Source organism: Oncorhynchus keta, chromosome 16, assembly GCF_023373465.1.
Source record: "Oncorhynchus keta strain PuntledgeMale-10-30-2019 chromosome 16, Oket_V2, whole genome shotgun sequence".
Lineage (NCBI taxonomy): Eukaryota > Metazoa > Chordata > Actinopteri > Salmoniformes > Salmonidae > Oncorhynchus > Oncorhynchus keta.
In genome coordinates, this window is record NC_068436.1 from 12,517,382 (window position 1) to 12,544,078 (window position 26,697).

General features: G+C 43.1%; 1 protein-coding gene across 2 annotated transcripts in view; it reads right to left on the bottom strand.

The window, feature by feature from the left end:
* LOC118395561 (polypeptide N-acetylgalactosaminyltransferase-like 6) overlaps positions 1–26,697 on the bottom strand; it is a 271,053-nt gene that overhangs the window by 216,392 nt on the left and 27,964 nt on the right. For both annotated transcript variants that reach the window (XM_052464695.1, XM_052464694.1), the window contains exon 3: positions 3,333–3,441. In XM_052464695.1, coding sequence (XP_052320655.1) covers positions 3,333–3,441 — 109 coding nt within the window. The remainder of the gene's footprint in view (positions 1–3,332; positions 3,442–26,697) is intronic.

The following is a 26,697-nucleotide window of genomic DNA, read 5'->3' on the forward strand; positions in this document are numbered from 1 at the left end:
CATTGGCTCACACTCTGCAATGTGTATTACTGCCATGAGCTTGACTAAATGCCCACCATGAATCAAGCCCCGGGGGCCCCGACGCCGGAGGGAAGGCGTTACACATCACTTACGCTGCCAATCACACTTGACTGACAGCTTTCTCTTTCATCTAATTAAACCGTTTACCTCGTTTATACCTCCAAGGGGCCAGAAGTAGAGGATCCTATCGGCATACTTTATTAGGAGATGCTGCAGTGAAATCACAAGTGGGTATAGAAGCATCTAATTCCGGAATCCTGCTAATGTGCATTGTTCTTTTTGGACGAGGGACACGTATGAGAGAAATGTACAGCTTCTAATATAAAGAGAAATCTCTTAGGGGGAAAGAACTGTTTTAGCGCATATTATTGTATGGTATGTTAAGGTTATCCCTGAAAACACTCCTGGCGTGGCAAACATGCGGTTAATGTACACTGACAGCTGGCTTTGTTCGATGTACGGAGAGGATGCAGAAAGGAAAACAATGACATTCTTAACGAGAGGCTTTCCCTTTGATGTGTGAGCGAGACCGAGGGAAACATGGACAGTTTCCAGGACGAGTACAAAAGATGGAAATAGAAAAATCTTTGTTTTTGTAAAATATTAAATGGATTTGGAAGCGGGAGGTGGGAAATATTTTGAGGGCGCCGTCTGCCAAGTAAAGGCTTGTGTTTCAAGTAGGTATCGTATGCCACAATCTTAGAGTCGGCTGGAAATAGGATGAAACGAAACCCACGACCCTGTCCTCTCATAAACACAATTCATTTGACATCCTTCGCCAAAACCAACGCTAATGAATAAATCACTTGCCAAGTTTAACATCGTTCATAATTTCTCTCGTCAACGTGAATTATACATTGACATAAGCAGTGATCCCTCTCTCTCAATAATGCGGTGAGTTCAATAACTCGACTGTGAGTATTGTTGGTCGCTGGAAGCTCATTTTCCACGCTACATAATTATTGAAACACTACACCCACAACTCAGGGCAGCCAAGCTCACAGGAGGGAGGTGAAAGACCAAGCAAACGAAATATTCCAATCCAGCACACCCACACATTAATGTTCAATAGTAATGCTTTTCCATTCCATCGTTCACTCGGAAGTGGCTTGATTTTCGAAACAATGGCGGCTCAAAAAACTAAAATAAAACATGGACAAAGTGCACTCACCCAATTTCCCTGCTGACAGAACATGTAAATGGATGCTTTTAAAAGGCATAATGGGATAGACAATATATAGAGAAAATCACTTAATTGGTTTAACACATGAATCATTCCTACATGCTGTTCAATGGGGTTAGATTTTCCACAGCTTCCTGGTTGGGGGATGGTGGTGATTATGAGTCTATTATTCACAAAGAGTCTCAGACTAGGATCATTTGATCCTTTTAGATCATAATTAATAAGATGTCATGGACAAGAGGGACCTGATCCTAGATCAGCACTCCTACTCGGAGACACTATTTGAACGCAGGCCCTGTTCTGTAATCACTAATCTATTCACAACAGAGATGGGCAAGAGGCTGACGTCTACTTGATTGAGAGATGCTCAACATTTAATTAACAGGCCCATCACAGTACAATGATGTTGATTACCAGCACTGCAGCTTTATAAGTGGTTAATACACATGCCTACAATTCATTATACAGAGCATTTGTATATGGACTGCTTTAGATTAGTAAGTGGTTAATGCATATAGTAAACTACACTTTTCCCATCCGACATACGCTGGAAAAACAGGGGGAAATGTATTACTCACCCCTGGGTTTCATGCACTGATGAGCTATAATCAGCTTGATTCATCCAAAATTAATAGAAAGCTTTTATCATGGTCGCCGCAAATGTACAATTGAGGCTCAACAGATGGTGTGGTGCATATGTGGTGGAGGTCTGGTGGGACAATGACCATGCATCATGATCTGACCAGACGGGAGGGCAGAGAGGGCAACGTTCAGGATTTAAGGCAGCCATATTGTAGGGTTACGTGATGTGACAGGTCTGCCACCCTAATGGCACCCTATTCCCTACATAGTGCACTACTTTCAAAGAGGGCCCATAGGGGAATGTGGGGAATAGGGTGCCATTTAGGACAGAAGCCCTGTTTGACGTCTCTGTTGTAGTCTGGTAGCAATTCAACTTAGTCTAATCTGGCTAATGACTTTATTTAATACTCTGAAGTCTGCATGCATTAGAATTTACAGCCGAGCTCCGCAATTCCAGGAGCTGTAAAAGTGTTCTATTCTCCATTGTTGCCTGGTCATTAATATTGCCTCTGACATGTTTATCTACACTTGACATGAACCCCTGACCGAAATAATATATTTCCTGTCTGGCATTGATGATTTATCCGGCTTGGCTTCAAATGTTTCCCAGCTCTGGGGCACGTTCCAAAACCCACCTTATTCCCTATACCGTGCACTACCCAGAACTGGTCAAAAGTAGTGCACTATGGAGGAACTAAGGTTCCGTTTGGGATGTAGACTAGGTCTCTACCAGGATGGGACTATTGAAATCTATCTGCTAAAATATTGAAGCTTTAACTGGCAATGTCACAGTGATTTAACCTTAAGGGGGCCAAGACTGAGAATACTTCAGTTTCAAATAGAGCTCTTTTTGACTGATGCTGTAACTGCACAGCGGCAGCAAGGAGACACAGATACTGTGTTTGGATTAGGAGAGGAACATTGGGTCTCTGCCTCTCTGCTCTTTACTTGACATGTATGTAATGACAATGAATGGCAATAGAAATAGCTGGGTTATGTATGGACACAATCATTTCTGGCCCGAACACCCCTCCCTTAGATTCTTCTTGTTTGAATAGTGCATACTAATGGCTTGTCTATCAGTGACCTTTTCTAATGAATGTAAATCGGAATTGAGATCCTGGTACATGTTCTCACTTAGCTAAGGGTTAGTCTTACCTCTACTTGGTGGAAACAGACAATAATTTGTTATTTTCTTTACATGTCTCAAATGGAAATGCATTTGTCCAGCATCTGGGTTCCCATTGCTCAAGAAGCAGAGCTAAAGCGAACATTATCAAATAGACCAATATGACTTAGAAAGTTACTGTCCAGTACCTACAGTACCTTAATAATACACTTACTGCCTTGGAAAACTATCTCCCGTTTACCTTCATGGAAACCATCACAGTAAATCATGATAAAGATAGACTTGGTTGAAGTTCTTTATGTGGACATTCGTTACGTGAGGTCTCAGCTTGCTCGCTGTGTGCAGAGTGAAAACTCTTTAGCTACAGGAGGTGTAGTGATTGTCTGTCGTTTCCTGGGAGTTCTCTGTGAGACGTACCGACACGCAGTTCGTCTCTCCTGATGCTCTCGTTATCATGCCAGTCTCTCCTCCTCAAGCCGTCCGTCCAGGTGTAAATGTGTCCTTCGCTCAGCCCCAGCGAGAAGCCCTGAGAAAGAGGAGAGGGGGAAGAGGGTGGGGGACAATTCCATCATTCCATCATCACCCACTCCAAGAGATTAAACGCTGCAATTCAGTGTGAGCCTCAGCCAAACAGTAATATAAAGAGAAAGGTAAAACACTTACATTTTGATAGAGCGTTCAGCCCTGATAATTTAACTGACCATTATGTCTATTCATTCTCCCTTCACTCCACCAACAGTCGAACATGTGCTGATTCTAATTTAAAAAATATATATATATTCTATATGAATGACATTTGAATTCAACTGTAAAAAAAAAACGTATACATGAACGAGCCTGAAGTGACTTCAAATTGCTCTCTAAAGTGCTTCCCAGTGCAACAAAAGCTAGAAGTTGGTAATAATTCAGATATCCTAAGCTTTGTTCTGCTTTCTGTTTGCACTCTGTGAATTTTGAAGGTTGCCTTGGAGGTTCAGAGAAATAATTGCCTTTAACCTGAACTTTAGCAGGGAGCTTGCTGCAAACACAAATACAGTCTATACAGTTTATGCTGTACATTCATCTAATGTCATTGAACACTAGTTACTTTAATAATGTTTACATACTGTTTTACAAACTTCATATGAATATACTGTTTCCTAGTCAAGGCTCATTCTATATAACTCCTGCTGTACAGTCGTGGCCAAAGGTTTTGAGAATGACACAAATATTAATTTTCACAAAGTCTGCTACCTCAGTTTGTATGATGGCAATTTGCATATACTCCAGAATGTTATGAAGAGTGATCAGATGAATTGCAATTAATTGCAAAGTCCCTCTTTGCCATGCAAATTAAATAAATCCCCCAAAAACATTTACACTGCATTTCAGCCCTGCCACAAAAGGACCAGCTGACATGTCAGTGATTCTCTCGTTAACACAGGTGTGAGTGTTGACGAGGACAAGGCTGGAGATCACTCTGTCATGCTGATTGAGTTCGAATAACAGACTGGAAGCTTCAAAAGGAGGATGGTGCTTTGGTATCATTGTTCTTCCTCTGTCAAACATGGTTAAACGCAAGGAAAAACATACCGTCATCATTGCTTTGCACAAAAAGGGCTTCACAGGCAAGGATATTGCTGGATATTTGCAAGGATATTTGCATCAACTTCATGTAATTGTCAATAAAATCCTTTGACACTTATGAAATGCTTGTAATTATACTTCAGTATTCCATAGTGACATCTGACAAAAATATCTACACTGAAGCAGCCAACTTTGTGGAAATGAATGTTTGTGTCATTCTCAAAACTTTTGGCCACGACTGTACACACCTGTTCTATTCCTATAATTGTCTATAAAAGCCTTACTGTCTATACACACCATTCACATACATACAGTACCAGTCAAACGCTTGGACACTCCTATTCATTCAAGTGATTTTCTTTCTTTTTACTACTTTCTACATTGTAGAATAATAGTGAATACATCAAAACTATGAAATAACACATATGGAATCATGTAGTAACCAAAAAAGTGTCAAAACAAATCAAAATGTATTTTATATTTGAGAATCTTCAAAGTAGTCACCCTTTGCCTTGATGATAGCTTTACACACTATTGGAATTCTCTCAACCAGCTTCATGAGGTCGTCACCTGGAATGCATTTCAATTAACAGGTGTGCCTTGTTAAAAGTTACTTTGTTGAATTTCTTTCCTTCTTAATGCATTTGAGCCAACCAGTTGTGCTGTGACAAGGTAGGGTTGGTACACAGAAGATTTGGTAAAAGACCAAGTCCATATTATGGCAAGAACAGCTCAAATAAGCAAAGAGAAATAACAGTCCATCATTACTTTAAAACATGAAGGTCAGTCAATATGGAACATTTGAAGAACTTTGTGCAGTCGCAAAAACCATCAAGCACTATGATGAAACTGGCTCTCATGAGGACCGCCACAGGAAAGGAAGACCCAGAGTTACCTCTGCTGCAGAGAATAAGTTCATTAGAGTCACCAGCTTCAGAAATTGCAGCCCAAATAAATGCTTCACAGAGTTCAAGTAACAGACACATCTATCTCAACATCAACTGTTCAGAGGAGACTGTGTGAATCAGGCCTTCATGGTCGAATTGCTGCAAAGAAACCACTACTAAAGAACACCAATAATAAAATGAGACTTCTTGGGCCAAGAAACACGAGCAATGGACATTAGACCGGTGGAAATTTGTCCTTTGGTCTGATGAGTCCAAATTTGAGAGTTTTGGTTCCAACCGCCGTGTTGGACCGCAGAGTGAAGAAAAAGCAGCCAACAAGTGCTCAGCATATGTGGGAACTCCTTCAAGACTGTTGGAAAAGCATTCCAGGTGAAGCTGTTTGAGAGAATGCCAAGAGTGCAAAGCTGTCATCAAGGCAAAGGGGGGCTACTTTGAAGAATTAAAATGTAAATATATTTATTTAACACTTTTTTTGGTTACTACATGATTCCATGTGTGTTATTTCATAGTTTGGATGTCTTCACTAATTATTCTACAATGTAGAAAAATAATAATAATAAAGAAATAATTATTTGCATTCCTGACTGACATTACTCAATCTGATATGTCTTAATTTCTTGTTCTTTTATTTTACTTTTGGATTATGGGAGCATTTTTATTGTATTCCTAGATGTTGCTGCATTGGTGGAGCTAGAAACATACGCATTTTGCAGTATTGGCGATACCATCTGCAAAACTGTGTACATGACCAATAAACTTTGATTTTATTTGAAGTCATAACCGGAGGAGGAAGAAGAAGCTTTTATGAAATGCTACTTTTAAAAGCACCGTGGCGCAGATACGGCTTCGTAATCTCTCCTTCTTTCTCACTCTCTCACACACACACTCCCGATATGATACATCTCAAAGGTGTGTATAATCATATTAGTCATCGCAGGGCAGGAAAAAAATGTCCCTTCCTGGTTTGATGTCTTTTGAGGATTTAGGAGTCGTCGTTACGCCAAAGTGGCTAACTGCCAACCCCTGAAAAAAATCTGTACATTTACAGTGTCTTTTCTGATCATAGAAATGGGAGAGAAGAGGAACACTGCAATTACTCCATGGGGTATCTACCGAAAAAGACCCATTGACAAATGGGACCATTATGTTTCCTGTCTGTTTCCAAAAGCTGCTAAAAAGTGGCCCTTCTGAGGCCCTGCATAGTTTTATTTCTCAAGAGATGCTGAAGTATCATGGCATGTAGGTGGACATGTGGTGATTGTGGTTCAAATGGACCCCTCACTAAATAGACCCCTCACAAATGGACCCCTATAGTGCCTTAGAAGAGCTAACTTATCAGCAGCTTTTGGAAAACAGACAGGACACCAGAGTCATAACGATCCACTTGAACCCTTCCCATTTGTCAATGGGTCTTTTTTGTTCGATTCCCTGTGGAGTAATTGTGGTGTTTCTCCTCTCTCCCCAAGTAGCAGTGAGATAATGCCCTATGGGTAGCCGCATTATGGGTAGCCGCATTACGAGCAATTTGAGCTACAGGGCTTACAACTAGACCTTGGTTATGTTCAGTAGGGCACGCAGTAGTAAATTCTCTGCAGATGGTACTTCCCTGTTTCACGCCATTTCAAAACGTTTCCCCTCAACTGAACAAGACAATACAGGCATTCTGTAATGCTATTATCTCATCTCAGAGATCCTGATAGCACATGCATATGTTAGCGCTGAGAACAAACACACTCCTGAATGGTAACAACAGACGTTCCTCATGAGAGTCGGAGTGGTTTACTGTTAGCTGAAGGCAATATGGCTGTGTTTACACAGGCAGCCTATTTGTGATCTTTTTCCACTAATTGGCCTTTTGACCAATCAAATCAGCTCTGAGAAAGATTGGATGTGAAAAGATCAGAATTGGCCTGCCCGTGTAAACGCAGCCCATGAGGCACACATCAAAATGAGGGATTTGGAGATAGAGGAACAATAGTAATTTAAAGAGACACACCGCAATGAATTTGTGCTTTTGAATAACTTTAAAAAGCCATGTAGATATATGAAGAGAGCGATCATGATCATATCGGAGAATTTAAAATCTTGAATGAGGTGGTATTTTATAGCTAATCAGCCTCTGCTGGACATAATTCAGTTACTTTACAGTTGGACGTGATCTAAAGTCTAACGGAGCGTGTCTTTTTGAGACAGTTATTACAGTCTCCTCACTTCACGAATCAGAGGTAAGAAGGATAGGGAAACAGTTGGATAATTGAAAATAAGCTCCAATGTAAAATGAAGCATGAGGTGTGTTTACTGCTTAGAGTTCCATTCTCTATTAGGGACAGACGTGAGATTTAGAGAACACATCTGATAAACCTTGTGCGTCTTCAGAACTGTAGGCTACATTTACAGTGTGCAGCATTAAAGCAGGAGTAAAAAATAAATAAAAACATTCTAAAGTTCATTGTTTTATTCAATTAAGAATGTAATGTGTCATGGTATATCCTTGTGTGTAACAAAACAAACCCCCCAAACAAGCCTGCATCTAGGCAATATTTCCCCATGCTACTAGTCTAGCATTAGGTTTGGTACAGCGGGGGTTAATATAAGCCTTGCTGTCTGCCTATCCAACCTGTGCAACATGATGCTTTTGTGTGTGATGGGATCTCCATGGTGCCATGCACATGAACATGACGAGACTAAAAGTCAGGCCAATTCATTTATCAGGATCATTCATGGATATATCCAAAGAATTGGCAATATAAACTAAGGTAAAACAAGGACAGTGTTGACTTCTAAAAGTCAACTGATGCTACTAATTAGCATAGGACACATTTCAAACTTTTCTTTCCTTTTTTTTAGGCAATGTTGCCATGACAACTGTTCAATAAACGGAGGATACTTTATGAAGTCACTTCACCCACACGAGAGTGAAGGATACTACAGTCTATGTGAGGGATAACTGTGTCTGTTTTCACACATCCACGCCAGCTTGTTTTCAGGACAAAGAATATATTCTAACTACTCAGGTAGAGCCTAAGAGGCTGATATCATTACAGTCACAACTGTGACCCTGCGAAACCCTGCGCTTTGAGTAATTTACATCTCTCTCAAGCAGACACGGGACACAGCTCAAAATAATTTCCAAGCCAAGAGGTAAACCAAATCTTTAAAGGAGTGCAATTTTCATTTATATTGTCCTATAATTCCTATTTCATTGCCACCTGAAGACACTAAGGTCCACGCCTGTTAAATGTCTAAATGACCCCAGGGTTTCACACACACGAAGACAGACAGAGAACTCATCTTCTGATCCACACCTCATAAAGGGCAGGTCAAGGGGTGTCGGAGCTGGCTACCAATATTTCATGACTTCTCCTTCTCAGACTCCCAGGCTTTGAAGGCTACGACACAGACACACACATACAAATGCGTGTGTTCATGCAAACAGACACACACACACACACACACACACACACACACACACACACACACACACACACACACACACACACACACACACACACACACACACACACACACACACACACACACACACACACACACACACGGCAAAGGAATGTTTTGAACAAAGCAGGCCGCCACCCTAAGCACTGTGCATCTGTCCATGCCCTTTCACCTATTGTGCTTTCACCTGCTTTAAATATTCTAATGTAGACTGTATAATGGGTATCTTATACTATGTTTTTCTAGGTTCGTATCAGGTCAGGAATAACTCCAGAGTACAACGTTTTCTTCTCTCCAGGTCTATCCAGAATAGAACATCAGTATGCATTGAGCTAGCTAATCGACCTGGCCTCTGAAAATCTGACGAGTGTTGTTTTCTGCAAAGAGGTTGAATTCTTGGTCAGGGTTGTTCTTGTTCAGGCTTGTCCTGGACTCATTGTGAACTGTGAGACTGTTCCTTTTGGTCTGGGTTTTGTCCTTCAATGTCCTTGCAGCACTGGCGGTGAGCCGCCTGAAAAATACATCCGAAAGAAACACTACTTCAAGTTAAAGTTAGGTAGGAGGCTATTGATTAAGTTCCTGCATTAAGTTATTTTTCCAACCGTTTTCGGTAAGAGAACTTTGTGGGTAAACGCAAATGGTTATTTTCCTCTATGCCTTATGTGTATTCAAACTAAAAACCTTGTGGAGAAATAAGCCCTAATGCTTTGAAAATATACACTTTCCCCACCAACCAATGCTGTAAGATAGCGAGACAGACAGACAGGCTGATCAATAAACAGCACAGTGACCTTGCCTCTGTAAGTCTGACCTCAGCAGTGGATCAAGGCTTGACAGGTCCTGTGGGGGATGGCTCGAATCAAAATAAGAGGAAGACATACTACTCAGACCAGACTAACCCTGTCTTAGTGTACTCTCCATAGAGATACACACATCACTCTATCCATCTCCGGGGTCCTCCCTCTCTCCTCTGCTTATTCTGTTCTGTTTTTTCTTCTCTCCACTGATCTGTTCCTTCTAATCCTGTACTGTACAGTGTACTCTTCCTCTCTCTCTCTGAAACCAAAATGTTGTTTGGTTTTCCCTCTCCTCTCCTGTCCTGTACTTACTTCTGTTCATCTGTTCAGTTCATTTGTTTTGTTCATCTGTCCTGTTCTGTTCAGTTAATCTCTTCTATTCTGTCCTGTTCTGTTAATCTGTCCTGTCCTGTTTTGTCCTGTTCTGCTAATCTGTTATATTCTGTCCTGTTCTGTTCTGTTCATCTATCCTGTTCTGTTCTGACCTATTCATCTGTTCTGTTCATCTATCCTGTTCTGTTCTGACCTATTCATCTGTTCTGTTCTGTCCTGTCCTGTTCATCTGTTCTGTTCTGTCCTGTTTTGTTCACCTCTCCTGTTCTGTCCTGTTCTGTACTGTTCTGTTCATTTGTCCTGTTCTGTCCTGTCCTATTCATCTGTTCTGTTCTGTTCATCTGTTTTGTTCTGTCCTGTCCTATTCATCTGTTCTGTTCTGTCCTGTTCTGTTCATCTGTTCAGTTCTGTCCTGTTCTGTTCATCTGTTCTGTTCTGTCCTGTTCTGTTCATCTGTTCTGTTCTGTCCTGTTTTGTTCACCTCTCCTGTTCTGTCCTGTTCTGTACTGTTCTGTTCATTTGTCCTGTTCTGTCCTGTTCTGTCCTGTTCTATTTATCTGTTCTGTTCTGTCCTGTTCTATTCATCTGTTCTGTCCTGTTCTATTCATCTGTTCTGTTCTGTCCTGTTCTATTCATCTGTTCTGTCCTGTTCTATTCATCTGTTCTGTCCTGTCCTGTTCATCTGTTCTGTTCTGTCCTGTTTTGTTCACCTCTCCTGTTCTGTCCTGTTCTGTACTGTTCTGTTCATTTGTCCTGTTCTGTCCTGTTCTGTCCTGTTCTATTTATCTGTTCTGTTCTGTCCTGTTCTATTCATCTGTTCTGTCCTGTTCTATTCATCTGTTCTGTTCTGTCCTGTTCTATTCATCTGTTCTGTCCTGTTCTATTCATCTGTTCTGTCCTGTTCTATTCATCTGTTCTGTTCTGTCCTGTTCTATTCATCTGTTCTGTCCTGTTCTATTCATCTGTTCTGTCCTGTCCTGTTCATCTGTTCTGTTCTGTCCTGTTTTGTTCACCTCTCCTGTTCTGTCCTGTTCTGTACTGTTCTGTTCATTTGTCCTGTTCTGTCCTGTTCTGTCCTGTTCTATTAATCTGTTCTGTTCTGTCCTGTTCTATTCATCTGTTCTGTCCTGTTCTATTCATCTGTTCTGTTCTGTCCTGTTCTATTCATCTGTTCTGTCCTGTCCTATTCATCTGTTCTGTCCTGTCCTGTTCATCTGTTCTGTTCTTTTGCTTTTTCTTCTCCTTCACCTCGTCTGTTTGCTCTCCTCCTCCTCTCCTTCTCTCCTCCTCCTCTCCTTCTCTCCTCCTCTCCTTCTCTCCTCCTCCTCCTCCTCTGCTTCTCTCCTCCTCCTCCTCTCCTTCTCCTCTCCTCCTCTCCCCCTCCTCTCCTTCTCTCCTCCTCCTCTCCTTCTCTCCTCCTTCTCTCCTTCTCCTCTCCTCCTCCTCCTCCTCTCTCCTTCTCTCCTCCTCTCCTCTCTCCTCCTCCTCTCCTCTCTCCTCCTCCTCCTCCCTCCTCCTCCTCCTCTCCTTCTCTCCTCCTCCTCCCTCTCCCTCCTCCTCCTCTCCTCCTCCTCCTCTCCTTCTCTCCTCCTCCTCTCCTTCTCTCCTCCTCCTCTCTCTCTCTCCTCCTCTCCTTCTCTCCTCCTCCTCTCCTCTCCTCTCCTCCTCCTCCTCTCCTTCTCTCCTCCTCCTCTCCTTCTCTCCTCCTCCTCTCCTCCTCCTCCTCTCCTCTCTCCCTCCTCCTCCTTCTCTCCTCCTCCTCTCCTTCTCTCCTCCTACTCTCCTTCTCTCCTCCTCCTCTCCTTCTCCTCTCCTTCTCTCCCCCTCCTCTCCTTCTCTCCTCCTCCTCTCCTTCTCTCCTCCTCTCCTTCTCTCCTCCTCCTCTCCCCCTTATTCTGTGGTTCCTCCATTCCCTTTCTGTTTTCTCTCTCCTCCTCCTCCTTTCTACTCTTTCTCTTCTTCTTCCCTCTGTTCTTAGAGCCTGCTGAGACTGGCAGTCTGTCGGGCTGCGCTCCCTGCACATTGATTCCAGTAAATTTACCAATTACCGTACAGGCTCTGCCCAGACAGCTCGGGGTCTAGGGCCACAGACTCACTGCACAATGTGCTACTTAATTACACATGCTGAGAATGCTGCTCTCTCGCTCAGCAGAGGAACACGCAGGTATTGCAGGAGTTGTTTTATAACCTACATGCGCTAACACACAGATTCATTTGAGAGTACTTTTAGGTCTCTGTATTCTAACAATGGGAACGGTTCTTCGTGTAATGATGGCAGACGATGTGATTTTCAATAGATATCTGCAGTGATACTATAGAACTGACATTTAACAACCCATTTGAGAAGGTTGTTAGGTATTCTGACTTTCTCTGGTCACCAACTGTGACTCAGTAGTAATCTGTCTCTCCCTCTCTCATCATCACTACCAGTCCCATGAGGCGCTGCAAATTAATGTCTGTGTGGATTTTGGCATCCAGTTCTGTCCCTCGTCTCTTTCTCTTCCACTATGGATACTGTGTGACTCTGTGCCTACAGCCCCTTCCCTCTCTCTCTCTTTCCATTCCATGCCAGGAAAGAAACGAACATGGTAAGATATTTCACTCTCCCTATGCAAATGTTTGCTCATCAGAGTGCAGTTAAGACCCTGGTGGCGGCCGGTCGAGGTCGCTCTGCTCTCTCTGGAGGGAGAGAGGTTATGAAGTTTTCACTGGCACATATTTACGAGAGAGAGGGAGAGAGCGAGATAGCGAGAGGGAGAGAGAGTGAGAGAGACAGAGAGAAGTAAAAATCCCCCACCAAACTGCTCCAGCTCCCAACATCTAGGCTGGCTGGGGATCTCAGTGGCACAGACTTCACTTAGCATCATGGGCTAATTTATTCTCTGATGTTTGTTACACTGAATGACTGCCACTACTAGAAGCCTATATAGGCATCAGCTGTGACGGTCTTGGAATTTGAGGTTACGGTAATTGGTCAGGCAATATACACGGTCACCAAAATAACCGTTCAGGGTTAAACAAGACATTACACTTCGCTATTATCAAGTAATTTCCTTATTATTCAGGTTATTACTCACAAATATTAATCAACAAATGAAGAAATGCCAAGTTGGAGTGGATCTGTAGCATTTTCGTATTGACACAACATTAATGGAGTCACCATAAAGACATATGCCTACCCTGTCCTTGTCTGTTGGCTTTTCTGCATATAATCCTAATTCGACGCACAAAACCATTCATTCAAACGAAGTCCGATGGGTTTTCTCCCACTTTTCCCCAAATAGCTGCATAAGCGGTCATTCGATGGCATTGGGATATGTTCTTCAAAGAGAGGATGCCATCATTTGAGAAATAATGTAGCCGAAGAAAATAAGCCTTTTACGAGATTAAATCAGGAAAGGAGCATTTGACTGTTATTAAAGAGATGGAGTCCAGACAGGCTACTTTAGGAAACTTTCTGAATGGACATATAGGCCTATAGAGAGAATCAGTGAACTCACACACACACCCCTGTAAAAGAACCCGTCAATCAAAGCCACCAGCGAATGTCATATTCTGTAAAAGAGCAAATATTTCACCTTTCCTTAAAACATATTTACAAACCTAGGCCTACCTTATGATTTCACGAAAGTAGGCTATAAGATAATGAACTGACAAGGAAAGTGTAACGATCGTTGTTGGAAGGATTGGACCAAGGTGCAGCGTGGAAGGTGTTCATCATGTTTATTCATGTGAACCAGCAACAAAACAAAAGGCTACAATACAAAAACAAGATCTCACACACAACAGGTGGAAAAAGGCTGCCTAAATATGATCCCCAATCAAAGACAACGATAGACTGCACACAGACACAGTGTGTAGAGTCAGAAAACATGGTACCTGAACGGTGACCCACTCCACACGGTGAGTACGGGGAGTTGGCTCTGTTTCGCACCTTGGCTCTTCCAACCAACCCGTGTGCCCCCCCCCCCAAAAGTTTTTTGAGGCTGCCTCCCGGACTTCCGTCGTGGCCGTGAACCCCGGTGTCGTCGTTGTTGCTCCTTCGCTGCCTCCGCCTGCTTCCATGGCAGGCTTCTGTCTCCTGCCATGATTTTGTCCCACGTCCTCCACTCCTGGCTTTCCTCCCAGGCCCAGGATCCCTGCTCCTCCCGGGCACGCTGCTTGGTCCTGGGGTAGTGGGATCTTCTGGGACGTCGTTCGTAATAATGATAGTCGGACCAAGGTGCAGCGTGGAAGGCGTTCATCATGTTTATTAATGTGAACCAGCAACAAAACAATAAAGAGTAACAAAACAAATGTGCAGCTTTGTAGTGCAAAAAGCTACAATACAAAAAGAAGATCCCACACACAACAGGTGGAAAAAAGGCTGCCTAAATATGATCCCCAATCAGAGACAATGATAGACAGCTGCCTCTGATTGGGAACCATACTAGGCCAACCTAGAAACGAAAAACTAGAATGCCCACCCTAGTCACACCCTGACCTAACCAAATAGAGAAATAAAAGGATCTCTAAGGTCAGGGCGTGACAGAAAGTATGAAGGGGACAGCTATGCTATAGTATGAAGATGAAATTAACAATCATTCAAATATAAATAAATACACGCAACAGATCCATAGCCTATTTCTCAGCAATACTGATTATTGAGGGATTGAGGAGCTATTATAATACTGTGAGGAACTATTATAATACTGTGAGGAACTATTATAATACTGTGAGGAACTATTATAATACTGTGAGGAACTATTCTAATACTGTGAGGAACTATTACAATACTGTGAGGAACTATTATAATACTGTGAGGAACTATTATAATACTGTGAGGAACTATTACAATACTGTGAGGAACTATTATAATACTGTGAGGAACTATTATAATACTGTGAGGAACTATTATAATACTGTGAGGAACTATTATAATACTGTGAGGAACTATTATAATACTGTGAGGAACTATTATAATACTGTGAGGAACTATTATAATACTGTGAGGAACTATTATAATACTTTGAGGAACTATTATAATACTGTGAGGAACTATTATAATACTGTGAGGAACTATTATAATACTGTGAGGAACTATTATAATACTTTGAGGAACTATTATAATACTGTGAGGAACTATTACAATACTGTGAGGAACTATTATAATACTGTGAGGAACTATTATAATACTGTGAGGAACTATTATATGGCGCTGACAGACATGGCAGCTCTGCTTCTAGCTCCAAAGCAACTTTGCAGTATTTCGTTATTTTGTGTGTTATTTCTTACATTTTTTGCACCACAACGTGTTTTGTGTTATTACATACAGCCGGAAAGAACGTTTGGATATCAAAGAGGCGATAACTCAACAGCATTACGACGAGGGATATTACTTTCCTGAATTGGATCATTAGTTTGTTCCAGCAGGGCAATTGAACTTATCCCAGAGGCTGATCCAAGACGCTGCGGGTGGAGATGAGGTATTCGGAGTGGACTTCTAGTCTGACTCAGGAGGGAGGGACACCACCACCGCTTCTGAGTATATTACTCGCCAATGTTCAGTCTACGGACAATAAAGTAGACAAGCTCAGGGTGAGGATCTCCTTCCAGAGAGACATCAGGGAATGTAACATACTCTGTTTCACGGAATCATGGCTCTCTCTGGATATACTGTCTCAGTCCATACAGCCAGCTGGGTTCTCAGCACATCGTGCAGACAGAAATAAAGAACTCTCCGGAAAGAAGAAAGGCAGAGGTGTATGTTTCATGATTAAATACTCATGGTGTAATTGTGAGAGCGTACAGAAACTCAAGTCATTTTGTTCATCTGACCTAGAAAACCTCACAATCAAATGTCGACCGTATTACCTCCCAAGATAATTCTCTTCGGTTATAGTCACAGCCGTGTATATTCCCCCTCAAGCTGATACCACGACAGCCCTCATGGAACTCCACTGGACTTTGTCCAAACTGGAAACCACTTTTACTGAGGCCGTGTTTATTGTAACGGGATTTTAACAAAGCAATTTTGAGGAAAATGTTCCTGAAGTTCTATCAACACATTGGCTGTAGTACACCGCACTACTAAAATACATGATCACTGCTATTCGCCCTTTCGGGATGTCTACAAGGCCCTCCCCCGCCCTCCCTTCGGAAAATGAGATCACAACTCAATTTTTCTCCTCCCTTCCTCTAGGCAGAACCTCAAACAGGAAGTACCAGTACTAAGGTCTATTCAACGCTGGTCTGACCAATCGGAATCCATGCTTCAAGATTGTTTTGATCACGCGGACTGGGATATGTTCTGGGTAGCCTCTGAGAATAACGTTAACAATGTCACGGACACGGTGACTGAGTTAATCAGGAAGTGTATGGGGATGTTGTTCCCACGGTGACTATTAAAACCTACCCAAACCAGAGACTGTGGATAGATGGCAGCATTAGTGCAAAACTGAAAGTGCAAACCACCGCATTTAACCATGGTAAGGTGACTGGGAATATGGTTGAATACAGACAGTGTAGTTATTCCCTCCGTAAGGCAATCAAACAGGCAAAAAGTCAGTGCAGAGACAAAGTGGAGTTGCAATTCCACGGCTCAGACACGAGACATATGTGGCAGGGTCTACAGATAATCACGAATTACAAAGGGAAAACCAGTCAAGTCACGGACACCGACATCTTGCTTCCAGACAAGCTAAACACCTTCATCACCCGCTTTGAGGATAGCACAGTGCCACCGACCGGCCCGCTCCCAAGGACTGTGGGCTCTCATTCTCCGTGGTCGACGTGAGTAAGACATTCAAGCTTGTTAACCCTTGCAAGGCTGCCAGACCAGACAGCATCCCTAGCTGCATCCTCAGTGGTTACGGACATATTCAATATATCCACCATTGTTCCTGTACGCAAAAAAGCAAAGGTAACTGAACTAAATTAGTATAGCCCCGTAGCAGACACTTCTGTAATCATGAAGTGCTTTGGGAGGCTAGTTAATGATCATATCACTTCTACGTCACCTGAATGGATGTCCCACAAGGGTTCGTGCTCAGCCCTCTCCTGTACTTCCTGTTCACCCATGACTGCGTGGCTGCGCACGCCTCCAACTCAATCATCAAGTTTGCAGATGGCAACTGTAGTAGGCCTGATTACCAACAATGACGAGACAGCCTACAGGGAGGAGGTGAGGGCCCTGGTGGAGTGGTGCCAGGAAAATAACCTCTCCCTCAACGTCAACAAAATGAAGTAGCTGATCGTGGACTTCAGGAAACAGCAGAGAGAGCACGCCCCCTATCCACATTAACGGGACCGCAGTGGAGAAGGTGTAAAGCTTCAAGTTCCTCGGCGTACACATCACTGACAATCTGAAATGGTCCACCCACACAGAAAGTGTGGTGAAGAAGATGCAACAGTGCCTGTTCAACCTCAGGAGGCTGAAGAAATTCACCTTGGTCCCCCAGACCCTCAGGAACTTTTACAGATGTACAATTGAGAGCATCCTGTCGGGCTGTATCACCGTCTGGTACGGCAACTGCACCGCCCACAACCGCAGGGCTCTCCAGAGGGTGGTATGGTCTGTCCAACGCATCACCAGAGGCACACTGCCTGCCCTCAAGGACACCTACAGCACCCAATGTCACAGGAAGGCCAAAAAGATCATCAAGAACATCAACCACCTGAGCCACTGCCTGATCACCCCGCTATCGTCCAGAAGGCGAGGTCAGTACAGGTGCATCAAAGCTGGGACAGAGAGACTGAAAAACAGCTTCTATCTCAAGGCCATCAGACTGTTAAATATCCATCAGTAGCCGGCTACAACCTGGTTACTCAACCCTGTACCTTAGAGGCTGCTGCCCTATATACACAGACATGGAATCACTGGCCACTTTAATAATGGAACACTAGTCACTTTAATAATGTTTACATGCTGCTTTACTCTGCTCATATCTATATACTGTATTCTATTCAACTGTATTTTAGTCAATGACACTCTGACATTGCTTGTCCTAATATTTATATATTTCTTAACTCCATTCTTCAATTCTTCAACTTTTTAGATTTGTGTATTGCAGTGGTGGGCCGTCAGGGCCAGCAAGACCTTCTCTGCTGGCCTAAACATCATCAGAATATAATTTAAAAAAATATATTTTTTCCCACAAATATGTATTAAATTATTCCCCAGAGTAAGAGTTACTCTTCATTTTCATCCTCTTGGTTGCACTGTTTCCAGCCCCAGGTTGAGATTTGGAGGGCTGGTCTTTATGTTAGATATTTTATCCAATCATATTCAGCCATCATGTGTTGCCAGGGATCTAAAATCTGCCCTCAGGCCTTCAGAATCAACAGTGCGGGCGCTTGTAGCTTAAAATGAATGGAAATTCAAATTTAGTGTCAACCAATCAGCTTTAGAGTTGGCTATTGTACTCCTGCTGGCTGGCTCCAGTGTTACACAGGAGCCAGCTAGCAGGCGTAGTGCGTGCACGTCTTTTGATTGGATTACCAATATTGAGAGACAGGTCCTATATGGGCAGGTCTCAGAACTAGGAAACTGAAATTGATCAACGAATTAATTTGCGTACGACTAAGCTGTTTTTTCAACCCACAATGGCAGAAGGAGAAGATATCAATTTGGTCGAGGATATATTTATAACGCCATTCTCAAGACAAACTATTTCAAGAAAAGTTAGACATTGTCAGGAGAGGTAGACGCCGACGCTACAAAGCCTGTCACAGGCGGGAAAGGGGTTCGATCGCCAATTTCAACTATGAATGACTCACAGGCTCCGAGAAGCACTGCAAACTGTACTGCTGGGAATGCCTATTATTTGCAAGTGATCGATTTGGTGTTTGGAGCCACACTGGCTTTGCAAACCTGAGTTGTTTAACCAAGACAGCAACGAGACACCAAAGTACGGCTGGGCACTTACAAGCAATGGTGCTTTTGAAAACTTTTGGGGACACCCGAGTGGATCTACAGCTCAACGAACAAGCGCGCAGGGCAACGAAGCTGCACAATGAAAAGGTATTGTACTCTTCGCCTGCAATTCTCTGAATAAAAATGTCAATTTCAAGGTGACGCAATGCCTGGTTATACTGCGTTTCTGTCTAAATGTATAGTGTCTAGAGCCATGGCATCATAATGATGGTAATAAGAGGTGGATTAATTCGGGTGGGACTGTGTAGGATTTCACTGAAGGCCCAGGCCCCAGAACCACGGCATGCTACTGGTGTATTGTTGTGAATTGTTAGATACTACTACACTGTTGGAGCTAGCATTTCGCTACACCCGCAATAACACCTGCTAAATATTTATTATTTATTTATTTGATTTGATCATTTGAATGGCTGTAATAAAAAAAACGGACTTTGTTGACTAACTGTGTGAGGTGAAGAAAAAATGTGAGAAGCAGGCCAGGTACCTCTATGCGTGCTCATGCGCACGGCGCTCTGTCTACATTAACAGGACAGAGCACCAAGACGCTCTGTCTACATTAACAGGACAGAGAACCCAGACACTCTGTCTACATTAACAGGACAGAGAACCCAGACACTCTGTCTACATTAACAGGAGAGAGAACCCAGACACTCTGTCTACATTAACAGGACAGAGAACCCAGACGCTCTGTCTACATTAACAGGACAGAGAACCCAGACACTCTGTCTACATTAACAGGACAGAGAACCCAGACACTCTGTCTACATTAACAGGACAGAGAACCCAGACACTCTGTCTACATTAACAGGACAGAGAACCCAGACGCTCTGTCTACATTAACAGGACAGAGAACCCAGACACTCTGTCTACATTAACAGGACAGAGAACCCAGACACTCTGTCTACATTAACAGGACAGAGAACCCAGACACTACTCTGTCTACATTAACAGGACAGAGAACGGACAGACACTCTGTCTACATTAACAGGACAGAGAACGCTCTGTCTAGGACACTCTGTCTACATTAACAGGACAGAGAACCCAGACACTCTGTCTACATTAACAGGACAGAGAACCCAGACACTCTGTCTACATTAACATTAACAGGACAGAGAACCCAGACACTCTGTCTACATTAACAGGACAGAGAACCCAGACACTGTCTACATTAACAGGACAGAGAACCCAGACACTCTGTCTACATTAACAGGACAGAGAACCCAGACACTCTGTCTACATTAACAGGACAGAGAACCCAGACACTCTGTCTACATTAACAGGACAGAGAACCCAGACACTCTGTCTACATTAACAGGACAGAGAACCCAGACACGTGCTCAATTCTCACATGGAGCGCGTTAACTTGTACTTGTTTCTCACAAGTATAGCAGATTATGAACTCTGCAAACGTTTCCATTCCGAGAATGAGAATGGCACATTTCTGTAATTAATACATGCATTAACAGAAATTAATTGCCTGTGTTCCAAACAGTAGACTACCACATGGGCGTTCATAAAAGTCCATTGCGGGCCAACACGGTATAACTTAGGCTACTATTCTTCTATTCGGGGATAGGAGGGTGTCATTTAAAAAAACATCTTGCCTATTTATTTGGCCTTTATTTAACTAGGCGAATCAGTTAAGAACAAATTCTAATTTTCAATGACAGACTAGGAACAGTGGGTTAACTGTCTTGTCCAGGGGCAGAACAACAAATGTTTATCTTGTCAGCTCAGGGATTTGATCTTGTAACTGTTCAGTTACTAGTCCAACACTCTAACCTCTAACCACTAGGCTACCTGCCACCCCAGCCTAGGGAAGCATATCAGCACAAGACCGGGTCTGATCAGCGTTGATTAGTCTATAAATTTTACACAAAATTAGCACCTTAGGCTATAGGCCTCAGAGCCAGAACAACCTTGTCAACGGCTCTTGAATAATTCATGAATAGTCAGGCACATTCAACCTATTTTAAAATAAGTGGTTTATTTATTTACTAACAAGCAATGAAAACGTGCATTGTATAAAAGAAAATCCACACATCAATCTATATTTTTAATGAAGTGTCGTAGCCTATAGCGCTCTACAACACCGACGATCTAGAAGATTAGCTGCTCCAGGATCACTCTACAACCCCGCCGATCTAGAAGATTAGCTGCTCCAGCATCACTCTACAACCCCGCCGATCTAGAAGCTTAGCTGCTCCAGCATCACTCTACAACCCCGCCGATCTAGAAGCTTAGCTGCTCCAGCATCACTCTACAACCCCGCCGATCTAGAAGCTTAGCTGCTCCAGCATCACTCTACAACCCCGCCGATCTAGAAGCTTAGCTGCTCCAGCATCACTCTACAACCCCGCCGATCTAGAAGATTAGCTGCTCCAGCATCACTCTACAACACCGCCGATCTAGAAAATTAGCTGCTCCAGCATCACTCTACAACCCTGCCGATCTAGAAGATTAGCTGCTCCAGCATCACTCTTACAACCCTGCAGATCTAGAAGATTATAATCATTAGCAAACGCTCCGGTTCATCTACATGGAACTAAAGTTCAAACACATTTTTTACAATCCTAAAATGATCTCTCTCTCTCTCTCTCTCTCTCTCTCTCTCTCTCTCTCTCTCTCTCTCTCTCTCTCTCTCTCTCTCTCTCTCTCTCTCTCTCTCTCTCTCTCTCTCTCTCTCTCTCTCTCTCTCTCTCTCTCTCTCTCTCTCTCTCTCTCTCTCTCTCTCTCTCTCTCTCTCTCTCTCTCTCTCTCTCTCTCTCTCTCTCTCTCTCTCTCTCTCTCTCTCTCTCTCTCTCTCTCTCTCTCTCTCTCTCTCTCTCTCTCTCTCTCTCTCTCTCTCTCTCTCTCTCTCTCTCTCTCTCTCTCTCTCTCTCTCTCTCTCTCTCAGATAAGTGAGCAGATGTTCCATCCTCTACCAGCGCACCGCTACCCAATTATGTATTGCAGCCGTGCTGTCCAAACTATCCATTGCTGTCATTTCTACAGCTTACTTCAATCTCTTCCATGGTCCCTGTGTTGAAAGAGGGCCTGTCTGTCAGCATGGTGCTCTGGTGCATTGTGGTTCTCTGAGCCAGGGTTGTGCTTGATAAGTAAACAGTAAACACAGTCTGATGAATGGTCTACAGTGGGAGTTAGGGACACGTGCAACGTTACGAAAATGTGGTGCCGGACAACGTAACTGGGAAGATTTGAACTTGCAGGCCATTAAAAATGTACCGGACCCATGTGGATTGGATGCATAACCAACAGGAGTTGCATCTTCTGTTAAAATGCATCTTTTGTTCATATGAATTACCATAATCTAAATGGGATTAGATGATGGTAATTAATATTAACAGAACATGCAACTCCTGTAATGAAGCAGCCAATAAAATTTGCTGGAAAACAGCATTGTAAACAGAGCACATGATTATATGTGACAGAGATTTAAATCTTTGTTAGAAGTTTAGAAAGAGGGGGAATCTAAAAATGCAACAACTAGGCTTCTGGACCAACAAAAAAAGTTGAGATGAAAACCAACAGAACAGGAGAGACATACTGGTTTCAAAGGAAGTCTAAAATAATTGCCTCCACGTTTCCATAAAAACTGTTTTTAACATGCGATTGCATTTAAAATAGTTGCGCAATGACAATGAAAAGCACGTTTCACTCCAGGTGATATTCAGCTCATTGAGGCGATATTCAGCTCAAAATAGGCTCTGTGTGATGTGTGCGTGTGATGAATAAGATACATGGTAACTATTTTGCGATGGGATCATTTTTTCTCCCAGGTCAACAGACTAACAGAAACCCTGGCGCACACATACACACTGAAAGGTGCCACTTAAACCAGTCGGTATGAAGCAGAACAGAACCCAGATTAAAGACTGGCTGGAAGCGTTTTACAGCAAATCAGCTTTTTGTGATGCTGTCAGGTAGAAACGGTGGAGCCGTCACCGCTCTGAACAGCCTTATGTGATATCATGAGCCTGTCCTTCAGCTCTGCGTCTCACAGCTGGGAAACATGGTTACAGCAGGTCCACTCTTAGAAAAAAAGGGTTCCAAATGGGTTCTTTAGCTGTCACCGTAGGAGAATCCTTTTTGGTTCCAGGTAGAACTCTTCTGGGTTCCATGTAAAGCCCTCTGTGTATAAGGTTCTACATGGACCGTATACCTGGAACCACCTGCTATGTAGATGGGTCTTTCTATAACTAATGGGGCCAATGTTTTATATTTGGGTAACAATTTTGAAATGGTTTGAAAGAACATTAAGAAAGACTTACGCAGTTCCACATGTGTACTTAGAGCAATATATGCAAATTGTCCCATAACTCCACCTATATAACAACATAGGTCTAGGACTATACATCCACTAAGCAGGATTCATACAGACATTGGCAAGTCAAATTCAAGCACTTCAATTCAAGGACGTCAATAGTATACAATTGTATAATTTATATAATTGTACATGTATGGCCTATTATAGAACCCCCCCCAATGCCACTTTAAGAACAATGCATTTTTGAGGTCTTACAAATGCATTGATATTCAAATTATCATTACATTCTAAAATATGTGAAAATAATGTGGCCTGACTAAATAAATTGGATGGGTGTAGGGTGATTTTCCTGTAGCCTGTGTGGCCGACACAGCCACACATAATAAAGCCTTGAATAGCGGAAGCATTCATCTCACCATCGCTCTTTTTATAATGAGAAAGCAACCAAAAAAACAGGTTCCTTTTGTACTGGAAGGATTGTTATGGAAAGACAAGTTGAAGCCAGAATAAGATGTCATCCTCATAATAACCACACGTGGTTTTACCGCAACACAGTAGCGCTGCACCCTTCAATTGAAGCGGCGGGAAAGAAACGAAAGTGGCCACACCTCTCACAAAAACGGATCAAAAAGGAAATCACTGATAATTATAAAGGAGCAGGACAACTTAGAAATTGGCTACAATCATTACAAGGATTTTCAAGCCCCAAATTGAGGAAATGTCAGATTTGTTGCATTGCAGGCGCTATTACAACAGCCGTTCCTCACTTGACTGTTTTGGACAAATCCAATGTTCAAGACACCAAACATGAGAAAGGGTTAAACATAGATTTTAAATGAACCTGTGAATTTGATTGAATATATAGTAGCTATGATCCCCCTTATGTCTTAAAGTAATGACATGAAAAAAATGTGGCAGATTATTATCAGGGATTTATCAACATCTGTAACAAGTTGTCCAGCGTAGGAACTCCTCACTGGTACCCTAGTTTATAGAAAGACCCAGAGACACAATCAGAAATGGCTCAATACTGACTGGCTGACTGACTCACTGTTTGACTGACTGACTGCCTCACTGACTCACTGACTGACTGCCTCACTGACTGACTGACTGATTTCCTCACTGACTGACTGACTGATTTCCTCACTGACTGACTGACTGCCTCACTGACTGACTGACTGACTGCCTCACTGACTGACTGACTGACTCACTCAATGACTGTGTTTGTGACTACATTGCAGTCAGACTGCACAGAATTACTGATTTGTAAATGAACTTGCAGCCCAAATAACTACTCCTTATGTGAACAAGATTCTGCAGCTGGTCTCGGTCAAATTGATCCTGTCAAACACACTGATTGACTGTATAGAGCTGAACACTATGTTTTAATTATAGAGACAGATTGGTTGGAAAATGTCCTCTTCGGCAGATAAGACTACTGAAGATGATGAAACTGGTGCGGTATGAGTCCACAGACCACACACACACACACACACACACACACACACACACACACACACACACACACACACACACACACACACACACACACACACACACACACACACACACACACACACACACACACACACACACACACACACACACACACACGGCCATTACGGTACGTATGCTCTGCTCAGCATCTTGACTGACTGGGAAGCTGCTGCTGCACTGTCTGCTCCTCTAATGTCTACCCAAGGTGACCAATCACCTGTCTGCTAATGCAATTCCTGTCTGCTCTTCAGTGCCAGGTCTTACATCTCTAGTGCGCACGCCGGCGGAAAAACAGCGAGGAACGAGCGAGAAGCCGCCCGCTGCAAATGATGTACAAAACAAATTCCAATCTAGCAGAGAACATGACGCTGTGACCTCTCCTATCATTTCTCTTCTCTGAGAGATGGTGGGGAGTCACAGAGGAAATTCACAGTGTTTGTGTGTATGCATGTGTGTGTGTCACGGAGGGAATTCATTCATTTGCGGGAGGGAAGGATGATGAGGGCCCCTGTTTGAGTCATCAGCCGCTATGTATTCACTGCCCCCACTGTCTGTCTGTCTGTCTGTCTGTCTGTCTGTCTGTCTGTCTGTCTGTCTGTCTGTCTGTCTGTCTGTCTGTCTGTCTGTCTGTCTGTCTGTCTGTCTGTCTGTCTGTCTGTCTGTCTGTCTGTCTGTCTGTCTGTCTGTCTGTCTGTCTGTCTGCCTGCCTGCCTGCCTGCCTGCCTGCCTGCCTGCCTGCCTGCCTGCCTGCCTGCCTGCCTGCCTGCCGTCCACATCATTGCATTTCCAACCATAAATAGATCACAATCACCATGGAATGGGAGCAGTTCTGTCCTATGAAAACGCACAAAGACCGAGAGAGAGAGAGAGAGAGAGAGAGAGAGAGAGAGAGAGAGAGAGAGAGTGATGATATAGCCATTCTGGTGGACAATAGGCACTAAGCAGATATGCAATGGTGTGAGTAGCAGTGCCATTCTGAGAAAGCTGCACACAGAAGGACTACTGTATCTTGGGGCTGAGCTGACGTGTGTGTGTGTGTAGGTTGTTAGTGTGCGTGTGTGATTTGTGCGCATGGTTTAATAATGAGTTTTTTGGCTCCTGCGGTCCCCCTGTAATTTGAGCAGATGTTTCATCTTCCTGTAGAGGAGGTGAATGGTGCTCCTGCTCTACTTCATTGGGCTGGAGTCCTTCTCTCTGCGGAGGGCTGGAGGTGCATGTAGAAGTCACATCAGCATGGGACGCATGTAATCCTGCTGCACCTCGCTGCCTGCCCTCCACATGCACACGCAGACACAAGCGCACACCAATTTAGTGCCACTCTCAATTTCCTAAATTTCCCCAAACAGGCACACTCATAATTTGATTAATTCTCGGGCTTTTAAACTCCTTTTCTCCCTGGGACACTATTCATTTCACAAGAACTCATTTACTGAGGATCATTCTCCTGAAATTACAACTTCAAATGCCTGTTCACTGGGCCCTTTCTCTCATTAGCCCTTTGAGTACCTAGCACAATACTCTATAAACCCAGGGCCTGGCTGACTATCTGGGAAGAGGACATAAAAACCTAATTGAGAGAACTAAATTACACTTCCTGACCCTCAAATCAGTTTTTGTACGTATATATTTAAATGACCTACCAGGAGAAAAGGGCGTAGGACCACAGCATGTGCAGAGTCCCACTCCTAGCTATCTAGTTTCAGATAAAGTAAAGACGTGTTGTTGAGTCATCATGAAACACAGCAAGACCGAGCAGATAAACCTGTGCAGGATGTCTGATGTCCTGTACCTCCAGGCGTTTTTCCTTGTCTTGGACATTTGTCTTTGATAATGTCACTGCTTTAAGCAATTTACTCCTCACATGAAAAATAACACTGATTACAGGAACATTCAGTCATATTGATTTTACACAGACATACCACATTGCGCTCCTTCAAATCCAATTATCCTGACGTTTTCAACTTTCGGCAGAAGTCACACATACACACACACAGCTTCATCTCCACCAGATCTGGGGCCTGCTGCTGTGCTCAGCCTCTCCTCATTA